The sequence below is a fragment of the Schistocerca serialis genome, chromosome 2 (genome assembly GCF_023864345.2).
Source record: "Schistocerca serialis cubense isolate TAMUIC-IGC-003099 chromosome 2, iqSchSeri2.2, whole genome shotgun sequence".
NCBI lineage: Eukaryota > Metazoa > Arthropoda > Insecta > Orthoptera > Acrididae > Schistocerca > Schistocerca serialis.
Genome location: NC_064639.1, coordinates 129596242 through 129610644, shown reverse-complemented (window position 1 = coordinate 129610644; position 14403 = coordinate 129596242). Strand labels below are relative to the sequence as shown.

The window sequence follows — 14403 nt, the reverse complement described above, 5'->3', positions numbered from 1 at the left end:
TGTCTATATTGGTTCTTGAGCAAAAAAAGTTCGACAACCAATACTGCAGATCAGTACCTAATAAATGGGAGAACTCTAAGAACACAGATTTTACTTCAGTTACATGATGGGTGAAACTGCAGAATGGGGAGCTGCCTATTCGGAGGAATTTGAATTGTGGAATGATTTCAGCAAAAGTTTAAAAGAAAGTACAGTTAAATAAACAAACAGAAAGGAACAACTGACATTAGAAGTATTATAATAGTTCATGGGGTAGATATAAGAAGCATACTGAGTGGCATCCTACTAAATCAAAATATTTAGGTTGTCTGGTAGAAGAATCACATCTCATAAAAGTATTAGTCCATGAGCTGCCGTATTATATTAGGAAAAATATTTAGTATTGGGTGTGGACAAATGTTAATGATTTGTTAACATCAGTTGAAGTCCTGGACACTTTAAATAAGGAAAGAGGTGATTATACACAACAGAAAAATCATATGACATTAGTCAGAGTAGCTGTTATCCAAACAAATTCATAAAGAAAAATGAAAGTAGCTTCTGTTGTGTTAATATTAGAAATTGGAAAAGAAGAAATGGTGTGCAAAAAAACATGCAGTCCCAAGTTTTTGTCCCCAGTACTGCAATACATCAACGCTAAGGCTGGTATTACACTATCATATTTCTTTGACAAAGATATGATCAAATAGTTGTCAAATTTCTTTGACAAAAATCTTTGACATGGCACTAAAAAGGGATATTACACTGTCATCGCTTTTTTCTTTTCCACAGTTCAAGAAGGCTGACGACAACAACAACTTACTAGCTGCAGCAGTTGCATGTGTGCACATTTGGAAGAGAAGCAGAGGTAAGAAAAGGAAACGTACCTGGGTGAAGCCAAGGATTTTACGATGAGTCAGTAAAAGCATTGAACAAAATTTGTTACGTGAGCTTGTAGTGGAGGACGTCAAGTCATACATAAATTACTTAAGAATGGATGAGCATATATTTCAGTACTTGCTCAGTGAAGTGTATCCTCATATCACAAAGTGCAATACTTACTTAAGAACTGCTATATCTGCAGAGGACAGGCTCACAGTAACACTCTGATTCCTTGCTACAGGAGAGAGTTACTCTAGCTTACAGTACAGCTCTCACATACCACAGTGCACATTAACAAAAATAATACCTGAAATATGTGAAGCAATTTATAAAGCACTAAAGGACCAATATCTGAAGGGAAATAAATGCTCTATACAATTTATGTGCATTAAGAACTATTTTTATTTTAGAATCAAATACCAATTACATTTTGCATTTGAAAACTACAAAACTAATAGAAATGTATGAAGCTGATGAGGTGCTTTACAAAGTGAGGCATCCTGAGTACAAAAATAGATTAAAAAGACTGGAGAGCTACAAAAAATTTATATATATTATTTTACAGTGTATCGTCCTCTTGTATGCCAGCTTTCTGGAAGGTAGCCTGGAAATGTCCAGAGATGGACAGTTGTGGCTGTGGATTTGTCGCATACAGCAAATCCCACCTGTCCATCAGACACCGAATTAACCCTTGCATAGTGTCTGTTGCAAATGCTTTACCACCCACATTTTCCATCTCCCGCAGCACAGCAGTGATGTGGGCGGCAAGGGCACTATACCGGTCTCCTCTGACAGGCTGAGACTTATTTCTGCACATATCAGCGACAGCCTTGAACTTTTCGGTGACATCCACAATAACATCGGTTGTAACTTTTCTTCTCTTTGTGGGAGGCTGCTCATGATGCTGGGGCTGGGGCTCACTGCAAGCTACATCAGTCTCTTCTTGGGAAGAGTACTGAGCCTGCATTTCATGCTATAAAATATAGAAATTAAAGCCATTAGCTACATACTATCTTACACATACATAAATCTTATTCACAGGTACCCATAAGCAGAGAAGAGTGGGAGCAAACTGCAAATGATTTCGAGAAGTGGAACTGTTATAACACTATAGGAGCAATGGATGGAAAGCATATTCGCATTAAATGCCCACAAGTTAGTGGATCTCATTTTTCAATTATAAATCTTTTAACAGTATAATATTATTTGCTATGGTAGATGCTACCTACAAATTCTTGTATGTTGATGTGGGAACTAATGGTCGTGTTGGTGATGCTGGAGTGTTTTCAAAATGCAAACTATGAAACTACGGGAGTGTCTCATTGATCGATCTATTCTGAACATTCCTGAAGGCAGAAAGCCTGGCAACACAAACATTACAACTCTAATGGTTGTACTGGCAGAGGATGCTTTTCCTCTGAGTCACAACATTATGAAGTCGTACTCCTTAAAAGGAATCACTAAGGAAGAAAAGGTTTTCAATTACAGACTGTCACGAGGAAGAAGATTAGTGGAAAGCAGCTTTGGCAGTCATGCCAGTTGTTTCAGGAAATTTCTTACTATCATTAATCTGCCTGCAGAAAAAGTAACTACAATTACAATGGCTGCCTGCACACTGCACAACTTGTTAACTTAGAGAAGAAAACACATGTACACTCGTCTGGAAACAGTGTCTGCCATAGTAGGAAACAGCACTTATCTTGAGTCTCAAAACACTGGGGACCTACAGCTTGCCAAGCTGCTTCGGGACGTCCAGTACACGGGAGAGCAGTTAGAAAATACTTTAAAACATTTTACAATGGTGATGGGAAAGTGCCCTGGCAAGGCAATCACATTTCGTAATGTAAAATGTAAACAAATGTACCTACCTCAAACATTTCTTCGCATCTGCAATAATAGTAACAATAAAAATAATGTAAACTACTTGTTTGTTACGTAAACATTAATGTGTGTTTCAAGTATTTGCAATGAATAAATTTATGTAAATCATTTGTATGTCACGTAAACATTAGTTGCATAAATAAAATGAAATAAGTATGTAGATACGTACTTTTTCTTTTTCGTGGAAGTAGCTTGAGCGGAGGCCATCAATTTTCTTTTTTATATCTTCCACCGTGCAACCCGGCCGTATGTCACGGCTAATGACCTCCGCAATATTTTTGTAGCTCTCCAATCTTCTTAATCTATTTTTGTACTCTGGGTGCCTCACGTTGTAAAGCGCCTCATCAGCTTTATACATTTCTATTAATTTTGTAGTTGACGGTACACACCAATTGAATTTTGCAGCCATGTTTATAAACATTAAACACACTACAGAATACAGATGACAGAAGGCTGCAGCGATGCTAGCGCTCCAAGTGGTAACATGTCACATTGCAGTTAACAGAAGACAAGCGACTTTTATGATCAAATCTACTGCGAGGCCCCAGATTTGATCATATTTATTTGACGACAGACGAGATTAGACAAAGTTACATATTACGCCATCAAATTTCTTTGACATAAATATTTGACATATCAACTTTGGCAAAGAAATTTGGTTCGTAATACCGGTCAAACCATGACTCTGAAAAGGGTAATGATCCTATTATAGTAATGGGAAACAGGGAACATTGTGGAACACGAACCACAATTCAGGATGTAATGATACAAATATAGGGTCATATTCAGAGAACTTGACTGCTTCCATACAGACTATTCGTACAAAGTAGTGGTTATTGGAGGAAAATAAGGTGTTAAAGCAAGAACAAACAAAACCTATACTTGTAGAAAACACGGGGAAAGAGAATAGACATTTACAGTGGCTCAGGGAGTGATGTACCGTTGGTATCCCAGGAATTTTTGGAAACAATCATAAATAAGAATCTGTGTCCTATATTACCAGTGACAGGAGACTTATTTTATCGGAATAACCAGAAATAAAGGAAGGTTAAATAGAGAAGACACAAGGTTACGGATAACACGCATTCAGTCACTACTGGTCAAGTAGTCAGCAGAGAGGAATCAGTAATGAACTTTGAGGAATAGAAAGAATATACAGGGTTATTACAAATGATTGAAGCGATTTCACAGCTCTACAATAACTTTATTATTTGAGATATTTTCACAATGCTTTGCACACACATACAAAAACTCAAAAAGTTTTTTTAGACATTCACAAATGTTCGATATGTGCCCCTTTAGTGATTCGGCAGACATCAAGCCGATAATCAAGTTCCCCCCACACTCGGCGCAGCACGTCCCCATCAATGAGTTCGAAAGCATCGTTGATGCGAGCTCGCAGTTCTGGCACGTTTCTTGGTAGAGGAGGTTTAAACACTGAATCTTTCACATAACCCCACAGAAAGAAATCGCATGGGGTTAAGTCGGTAGAGCGTGGAGGCCATGACATGAATTGCTGATCATGATCTCCACCACGACCGATCCATCAGTTTTCCAATCTCCTGTTTAAGAAATGCCGAACATCATGATGGAAGTGCGGTGCAGCACCATCCTGTTGAAAGATGAAGTCGGCGCTGTCGGTCTCCAGTTGTGGCATGAGCCAATTTTCCAGCATGTCCAGATACACGTGTCCTGTAACGCTTTTTTCGCAGAAGAAAAAGGGGCTGTAAACTTTAAACCGTGAGATTGCACAAAACTCGTTAACTTTTGGTGAATTGCGAATTTGCTGCACGAATGCGTGAGGATTCTCTACCGCCCAGATTCGCACATTGTGTCTGTTCACTTCACCATTAAGAAAAAATGTTGCTTCATCACTGAAAACAAGTTTCGCACTGAACGCATCCTCTTCCATGAGCTGCTGCAACCGCGCCGAAAATTCAAAGCGTTTGACTTTGTCATCGGGTGTCAGGGCTTGTAGCAATTGTAAACGGTAAGGTCTCTGCTTTAGCCTTTTCCGTAAGATTTTCCAAACCGTCGGCTGTGGTACGTTTAGCTCCCTGCTTGCTTTATTCGTCGATTTCCGCGGGCTACGCGTGAAACTTGCCCGCTCGCGTTCAACGGTTTCTTCGCTCACTGCAGGCCGGCCTGTTGATTTCCCCTTACAGAGGCATCCAGAAGCTTTAAACTGCGCATACCATCGCCGAATGGAGTTAGCAGTTAGTGAATCTTTGTTGAACTTCGTCCTGAAGTGTCGTTGCACTGTTATGACTGATGTGAGTGCATTTCAAGCACGACATGTGCTTTCTCGGCTCCTGTCGTCATTTTGTCTCACTGCGCTCTTGAGTGCTCTGGCGGTAGAAACCTGAAGTGCGGCTTCAGCCGAACAAAACTTTATGAGTTTTTCTACGTAACTGTAGTGTGTCGTGACCATATGTCAATGAATGGAGCTACAGTGAATTTATGAAATCGCTTCAATCATTTGTAATAGCCCTGTATATGAATTAAAGCTCACGAAAATATCCTTTTAATTTTAGGACAAAGGCATGAATTTTATAAGATCTTATTAAAGTCTAGCAGTGTATTCTCTGATAAACCAGAAGTAACTGACGAATATATTTTCCGATTTAAAATAAAAGATAATAAACCCATAACCTGTTCCCATAAGTTTAAGACCTGTAGTAAAAAGAAGAGAATAATATGGTAGAATAGTAGAAAAAAGTTTAAGTGTATACAACAATCCCTTATTAGCAGTAAGAAAAGCTACAGAGCAGTGCGCTTGGTATTAGATGCACAAACAGAAGGCCAGGCCTATATGTATGGACAAGTTGTTAGCTAAATATGAAGAGGGAAGATATTTTAGCTCAATGGATTTGGCTGCCAGGTAACGGCAGGTAAATTTACATGAAAACTTGCAGAAGTATATTGCATTTTCATTTGGGGGGAAGCCATATCAATTTTTGAGTATTGTCTTTCGGATAAAATCTCTGAGAGTCAGTCTTCGTACAAGCAGTGGATGAAGCTTTAGGTAAAGAGTTATTTCTAGATGATATTTTATTAGTGTCATAGACATGGGTAGAGCACTGCATAGTGTCAACCAAAACTGCACAAAAATTTCATGGAAGAGGCATTACACCAAATTCTCAAAGTCACATTTCGGGAACTCAAGTCCTTTGGGCATTTTATAGGAATACACAATATAATATCAGATCCAGAGCAATTAAGGCCAATCAAGGACAGTCCAGAACCAAAAAAATGTGAAACAGTTATGTTCTTTCTAAAATTGGTCAGATTTTACCATCACTGTATACAAGATCACCCTATGAACTATCCTAGTCTATTATTGTTATTACAGCAGAGGTCGAAGCGGGTATGGAATGCAAGGATACTGGAGGCTTTTGAAAATTTCAAACAAGTTTTAGTGAATGCACCAATGTTAAAACACCCAATAGTGTATGAAACATTAAAATGGCAACAGATGTTTCTGATTATGGTGTGGTATGTGAAGTGTCCCAGGGTGAATTGTAGCCCAATTTATGAGAATGTAACTCTGTCGCCTTTGTGGGTGGAAGTTTAAATAAGCATGAACTAAAATACACAACAACCGAGAAGTAGCTGTTAGCTATTGTATGCAGCATACAAAAATTTCAAATGTTAATTAGGGGCTGTAAGATAACCATAGACAGGGTGGTCCATTGATCGTGACCGGACCAAATATCTCACGAAATAAGCATCAAACGAAAAAACTACAAAGAACGAAACTTGTCTAGCTTGAAGGGGGAAACCAGATGGTGCTATGGTTGGCCCGCTAAATGGCACTGACGTAGGTCAAACGGATATCAACTGTGTTTTTTAAAATAGGAACCCCCATTTTTTTATTACATATTCATGTAGTACGCAAAGAAATATTAATGTTTTAGTTGGACCACTTTTTTTGCTTTGTGATAGATGGTGCTGTAATAGTCACAAACATATGGCTCACGATTTTAGACGAACAGTTGGTAACAGGTAGGTTTTTTAAATTTAAATACAGAACGTAGGTACGTTTGAACATTTTGTTTCGGTTCTTCCAATGTGATACATGTACCTTTGTGAACTTATCATTTCTGAGAATGCATGCTGTTACAGCATGAGTACCTATAAATACCACATTAATGCAATAAATGCTCAAAATGATGTCCATCAACCTCAATGCATTTGGCAATATGTGTAACGACATTCCTCTAAACAGCGAGTAGTTCGCCTTCCGTAATGTTCACACATGCATTGACGATGCATGACGCATGTTGTCAGGCGTTGTCGGTGGATCACAATAGCAAATATCCTTCAACTTTCCCCACAGAAAGAAATCTGAGGACGTCAGATCCAGTGAACATGCGAGCCATGGTATGGTGCATCGATGACCAATCCACCTGTCATGAAATATGCTATTCAATACCGCTTCAACTGCACGCGAGCTATGTGCCGGACATCCATCATGTTGGAAGTACATCGCCATTCTGTCATGCAGTGAAACATCTTGTAGTAACATCGGTAGAACATTACGTAGGAAATCAGCAGACATTGCACCATTTAGATTGCCATCAATAATATGGGGGCCAATTATCCTTCCCCCCATAATGCCACACCATATATTAACCCACCAAGGTCGCTGATGTTCCACTTGTTGCAGCCATCATGGATTTTCCGTTGCCCAATAGTGCACATTATGCCGGTTTACATTACCGCTGTTGGTGAATGACGCTTCATCGCTAAATAGAATGCGTGCAAAAAATCTGTCATCGTTCCATAATTTCTCTTGAGCCCAGTGGCAGAACTGTACAAGACATTCAAAGTCATCACCATGCAATTCCTGGTGCATAGAAGTATGGTACGGGTGCAATCGATGTTGATGTAGCATTCTCAACACCGACATTTTTGAGATTCCCGATTCTCCCACAATTTGTCTGCTACTGATATGCGGATTAGCCACAACAGCAGCTAAAACACCTACTTGGGCATCACCATTTGTTTCAGGTCGTGGTTGACGTTTCACATTTGGCTGAACACTTCCTGTTACTATCTGGCGAACAGTCCGGACACTTGGATGATGTCATCCAAGATACCGAGCAACATACATAGCACATGCCCATTGGGCATTTTGATCACAATAGCCATACATCAACACGATATCAATCTTTTCCTCAATTGGTAAACGGTCCATTTTAACATGGGTAATGTATCACAAAGCAAACACCGTCTACACTGGTGCAATGTTACGTGATTCCACATACATATGCATTTGTGACTATTACAGTGCCATCTATCGCAAAGCAGAAAAAGTGATCTAACTAAAACATTGATATTTCTTTACATACTACACGAATATGTAGTAAAAAATGGGGGTTCCTATTTTTAAAAAAACGCAGTTGATATCTGTTTGACCTATGGCAGCGCCATCTAGCGGGTACCATAGTGCTATCTGGTTTCCTCTTCAAACTAGAGGTTTTTCGTTCTTTGTAGTTTTTTCGTTTGATGCTTGTTTTGTGAACTATTTGGCCAGGTCACTATTAATGGACCACCCTGTACATGGATCATCTGACAGTAGCATTCCTTATGGAAATTAGGTTATTGCATAACCAATTAATGTGATGGATATTATTCCTCCAGGAATATCAAATATAGATTAACTACATAAAAGAGTCACAAAATAAAGTACTAGAGGCACTGTTATGATTGCCATTGGACCTGAGTGACTTGACTAGAATCGAGAGACCAGGTGTTATTTTCACAATAATTTTTTTTAGTTTCAAGTTCCACAAATAACAAAGTTAGGAAGTTAGCAATAAGAATAAAGCATTCTGCAAGGATATATGAATATTTTAGAGAAAAGCTGCTGTAGTGTCGTGGAATAGTAAAGAGTTGGAAACGTGGAATATTGTCAAAGTTTCGTTGCCTATGCCGAGAGCCAGAGGCAGTAGGTTAGCCAAGAGGTAGGAGGATTGCACATACACTCCTGGAAATTGAAATAAGAACACCGTGAATTCATTGTCCCAGGAAGGGGAAACTTTATTGACACATTCCTGGGGTCAGATACATTACATGATCACACTGACAGAACCACAGGCACATAGACACAGGCAACAGAGCATGCACAATGTCGGCACTAGTACAGTGTATATCCACCTTTCGCAGCAATGCAGGCTGCTATTCTCCCATGGAGACGATCGTAGAGATGCTGGATGTAGTCCTGTGGAATGGCTTGCCATGCCATTTCCACCTGGCGCCTCAGTTGGACCAGCGTTCGTGCTGGACGTGCAGACCGCGTGAGACGACGCTTCATCCAGTCCCAAACATGCTCAATGGGGGACAGATCCGGAGATCTTGCTGGCCAGGGTAGTTGACTTACAGCTTCTAGAGCACGTTGGGTGGCACGGGATACATGCGGACGTGCATTGTCCTGTTGGAACAGCAAGTTCCCTTGCCGGTCTAGGAATGGTAGAACGATGGGTTCAATGACGGTTTGGATGTACCGTGCACTATTCAGTGTACCCTCGACGATCACCAGTGGTGTACGGCCAGTGTAGGAGATTGCTCCCCACACCATGATGCCGGGTGTTGGCCCTGTGTGCCTCAGTCGTATGCAGTCCTGATTGTGGCGCTCACCTGCACGGCGCCAAACACGCATACGACCATCATTGGCACCAAGGCAGCAGCGACTCTCATCGCTGAAGACGACACGTCTCCATTCGTCCCTCCATTCACGCCTGTCGCGACACCACTGGAGGTGGGCTGCACGATGTTGGGGCGTGAGCGGAAGACGGCCTAACGGTGTGCGGGACCGTAGCCCAGCTTCATGGAGACGGTTGCGAATGGTCCTCGCCGATACCCCAGGAGCAACAGTGTCCCTAATTTGCTGGGAAGTGGCGGTGTGGTCCCCTACAGCACTGCGTAGGATCCTACGGTCTTGGCGTGCATCCGTGCGTCGCTGCGGTCCAGTCCCAGGTCGACGGGCACGTGCACCTTCCGCCGACCACTGGCGACAACATCGATGTACTGTGGAGACCTCACGCCCCACGTGTTGAGCAATTCGGCGGTACGTCCACCCGGCCTCCCGCATGCCCACTATACGCCCTCGCTCAAAGTCCGTCAACTGCACATACGGTTCACGTCCACACTGTCGCGGCATGCTACCAGTGTTAAAGACTGCGATGGAGCTCCGTATGCCAAGGCAAACTGGCTGACACTGACGGCGGCGGTGCACAAATGCTGCGCAGCTAGCGCCATTCGACGGCCAACACCGCGGTTCTTGGTGTGTCCGCTGTGCCGTGCGTGTGATCATTGCTTGTACAGCCCTCTCGCAGTGTCCGGAGCAAGTATGGTGGGTCTGACACACCGGTGTCAATGTGTTCTTTTTTCCATTTCCAGGAGTGTATATCAGAATGTGTCGTCACGCAGGGGTAATGGCCTCATTACACACAACAGGCGAGAGAGAATTGCTTAGCATGCTGGTTTGTGTTAGATGGAGACTTTTGTAGAGTGCAAGACAGAGGTATAGCATCAGCTGTACTGCATTTCACAACTTCGCGTAAGTCTGCCATAACAACACGTAACTCTGCCGCAAGAACACCTAAGGGGCGAGTACGACAGATGAATCAGCAGTATAAGTGGAACGAAAGCAGTCATTACAAACAAGCACGATGTCAGGACGTTGCTCGTGCTTCCTTTAAATACGCCAGCTTTGATAGCAACAAGGCACTCGCAGTTAGACTTGCAGTTAGATGTGTACTGGTCGCTACATAGCGCTCAGCTTGGTGATCGACATGTTAATCTTTATTAAAGAGATGTTGCAATAAGGGCGGCTCATCCAGCAGCAGACGTGAGGGGAAGTACCAGCTCTGGTCCTCTCTGCTGCTGCTGTCAATCATCAACCCAGAATTAGCAGACATCGCAGCAGACTTGCTCGCTGCCAATGCTGACCACATCAGTGAGCCATCGTCGAGATCGTGTGGGGCCTAGGCCCTGTGCATCCGTCGTCACAACCGGGTGAGCCAACTACGCTGGGGGACTCCAGCCCATCCCGCCTGTCCACTGTGGACGAGCCACCAGGAGGAGCAGGGAAGAAGATGGGGTGGGATAGAGTACACTCCGCACTACGAGAACGTCTCTCATGCCGACAGCGCCAGGACCCCAACCCAGAGCCCCTATGTGCAGCGGCTGCTGTCCGCAGGCGAGCCAACCGGCCAGCCAGGACACCGCCAACCACGTGCAGCCGAAGTAAGGACATTCCTCCGCTACGTCACAGCACGCGGCGCTGCGCTAGGAAGACTGCGCAGCCTGGATCTGGTGTCATTGCTATGAGTCAGCGAGGACTCTGGGAAGGTCATTGTTATCACCAAGCCACATTGTACTCGGGAGGAAAAAGGTGTTATGAATTAATAATGTTTCTTTGGCATTTCTGACGCGTCCACAGTCATTTCCTAGCATCCTGACAACTGGAGAGGTCAGCGCTCGGCCATCCAGTCCACCATAGGTGACCGGGAGCACTGGGGCGCCTACACTACAGCAATGTGAGCAAAAAATGTTACTATCAGGAAAAACATGTCTGTGGACAATAGGAGAAGGTGCTTTGCTCTGGAGATTAAGAGAGAATAAATTCACTTGCAAGTTGCGTATTCCACAAACAGTAGAAAGAAATTTAATATGGCTTATCCATAAAGGATATGGACATTTTGGAACATGTAAATGTATTCAACATACAAATATATCCAACATATATTATTTTAAGAATCTAAGTAGAGAAGTGAGAAAGGTATTGAAAACCTATGAAATAAGTCACAGAGTTAAGATCATAACATTAAAGCGCCATGCAAACTGTACCCAGTAATACTGAAAGTTCTACATTATCTATCTGTAGCAGAGTTTCATGGCCAATTGCCTAACGGTAGAGAAGACATAACATACATTCTTGTTCCTATTGAATGTTGGTCGATTTATGTAAATCTATATCCAATTAAACAAGCAAATATGGTTACCATAATAAACTGCTTAAAAGAATACTTTACAGATATAGTAGACCCCCCACAATTACTAACAGGTCACAGTTCATGAGGAATCATTTTAAAGAGTTTCTAGCATGGGAAGGTGTTAAACGCATAGCTATTTCAAAATATCACCCACAATTGAATCTTTTGAGCAAGTAATGAAAGAACCTGGACGTTTGTGCAGAACAAGCTACATGGATCAGATGATTCCATAGTTTCAATTGATCGTAAATGAACTACCACGCATGTCTACGGGACTGTCTCCTGTCTAAGTGAGGAATAAAACTTTTACTGGAGAGCCCCTATTAAAATTAATTAAATGCTCACCTATATGAAAGGTAGAAACAGAGGAATTGTGAAGGTAGTCAGTAATAGTTTGCACAAGCAAGCAGATATCAGAGTGCAAAAAGACAATGAAAGTGTTAATGTGCCCTTATTCTATACTGATAAATTTTGAAGTTCCCAGGGGAACCTGCACTCTAAGTGTATTCAACAGTTTGATGTCGATTGAGTGTACCGAGTTAACTTTTTCAGTATTTTCTGTTGAGTTTTCCTCTAAACAATTCCTTGCCCTTTCGTTATTCTGTTATCTTTCAGCTGAATTTATCTCTTACTGTACTATGTTATATTTAGTTAAAAAGTCACACTTATGTTTGTTTAAAAACATGTTAGAATGAAACGAACCCTTACCTTTTTATAAAGATTAAACAGTGGTGCTTAGGCACACACAAAAGTAATAAAATGTAGCAACTGATTTGTACAAGCTTTATTTAGAGAGGTGGTTTCATATGTTTTGTATATGTGATTTCCTCCATTTTCTTCTTTCCTCTTATAAATAATGACTGAATTTCTTATATCCTTTATAGTGGAGGTTAGGTACTATAAGTCACCAAGTACATAAGTGATTATGACAAAGATTAAATATTTTATGTAATCACATACATACATACTTACTTATGACAGTGGTGAGATACTGTAAGTAAGCAAAGACTTAAGGAACTGATGAGTAGGACTAAGTTACATTCTTCTTCCCCTGGCATTATAGTGAAGAATCTGACTAGGAGGAAGTCCTGGGAGAGTGAGATGGGAATCTGTCATCTTTATTCCTTTAATCCTGGCACACTTATTCTTACCTTTCATTTCTTTCTTCTTCAGTAGGAGTACCAGTCCTGTATTATTCATATGTTTCTATCGCTGAAACTCTTCTTTTATCCATGCCACATAATGGTAATTACAACCTGTTTTCAAAGGACAGCTGAGAGATAATGCATGTGATGAAGGGTAGCACATGTAAGACACAATGACACAGTCAACATATGTATTAAAAACACACTATATTTGTTTTGACATATTATGATGTTACTGCATTCTACTAAAACAATCAGTGGTCTAAAATATGGTAACATAAGTAACAAACTATATGTAATACCAGCACAGAGGTACTAAATAAAAAGAACAGTAGGTTGTCAATGTTGTCTTCAAACCGAAGACTGGTTTGATGCAGCTCACCATGCCACTCTGTCCTGTGCAAGCCTCTTCATCTTTGAATAACTACTGCAACTTACATCCTTCTGAATCTGCTTACTGTATTCATATCTTGGTTCCCCTCTATGATTTTTACCCCCCCCCCCCCCCCCACTTCCCTCCAATACTACACTGAAGATATCTTGATGTAGCAGCATGTGTCTTATCAACCGATCCTTTCTTCTAGTCAGGTTCTGCCACAAATTTCTTTTCTACCCAATTCTGTTCAGTATCTCCTAATTAGTTATGTGGGCTACCCATCTAACCTTCAGCATTCTTCTGTAGCACCACATTTCAAAAGCTCCTATTCTCTTTTTGTCCAACTGTTTATCGACTATGTTTCGCTTCCATACCAGTGTCTACATACCATGCATACATGTTCAGAAAAGACTTCTTATGACTTAAATCAATATTTGGTGCTATCAAATTTCTCTTCCTCAGAAATGCTTTCATTGCCATTGCCAGTCTAAATTTTATATCCCCTCCACTTTGGCCATCATCAGTTATTTTGCTGCCCAAACAGCAAAACTCATCTACTGCTTTCAGAGTCTCATTTCCTAATCTAATTTCCTCAGCATCACCTGATTTAATTTAGCTACATTCCATTATACTTTTTTTTTGCTTTTGTTCATGTTCATCATCTTATATCTTCCTTTCTAGATATTATCCATTCCATTCAACTGCTCCTCTAGCTCCTTACCTGTCACTGACAGGATTACAATGTCATCAACAAACCTCAAAGTTTTTATTTCTTCTCCCTGATATTTTATTACTACTCCAAATTTTTCTTTTGTTTCCTTCAGTGTCTACTGAGTGTATAGATTGAATAACATTGGGATGGGCTACAACCATGTCTCACTCCGTCTCAACAAATGCTTCCCTTTCATGGCCCTGGCCTGTTATAACTGCCATCTAATTTCTGTACAAATTGTAAATAGCCTTTCACTCCTTGTGTTTTACCCCTTCCCCCACCCTTCAGGATTTCAAAGAGAGATTCCAGTCACTTTGTCAAAAGCTTTCTCTAAGTCTGCAAATGCTACAGATGAAGGATTGCCTTTCCTTAAACCTCAAACAGGCACGCCATTTTTCAGAAAACAAGTGAGTACATGGTGCACGA

The 14403-nt window shown here is 41.2% G+C and overlaps 1 protein-coding gene across 1 annotated transcript; it reads right to left on the bottom strand.

Annotated features, from left to right (window-relative positions):
* Nucleotides 1-1310: 1310 nt before the first annotated feature.
* On the bottom strand, nucleotides 1311-3195 carry LOC126456826 (uncharacterized). The gene is made up of 2 exons (XM_050092628.1): nucleotides 2912-3195; nucleotides 1311-1834 (listed from the first exon to the last, which is right to left on the bottom strand). Exons 1-2 carry the CDS (start codon nucleotides 3161-3163, stop codon nucleotides 1421-1423), a joined length of 666 nt encoding a protein of 221 aa, XP_049948585.1. The 5' UTR covers nucleotides 3164-3195; the 3' UTR covers nucleotides 1311-1420.
* Between the last annotated feature and the right edge of the window lie 11208 nt (nucleotides 3196-14403).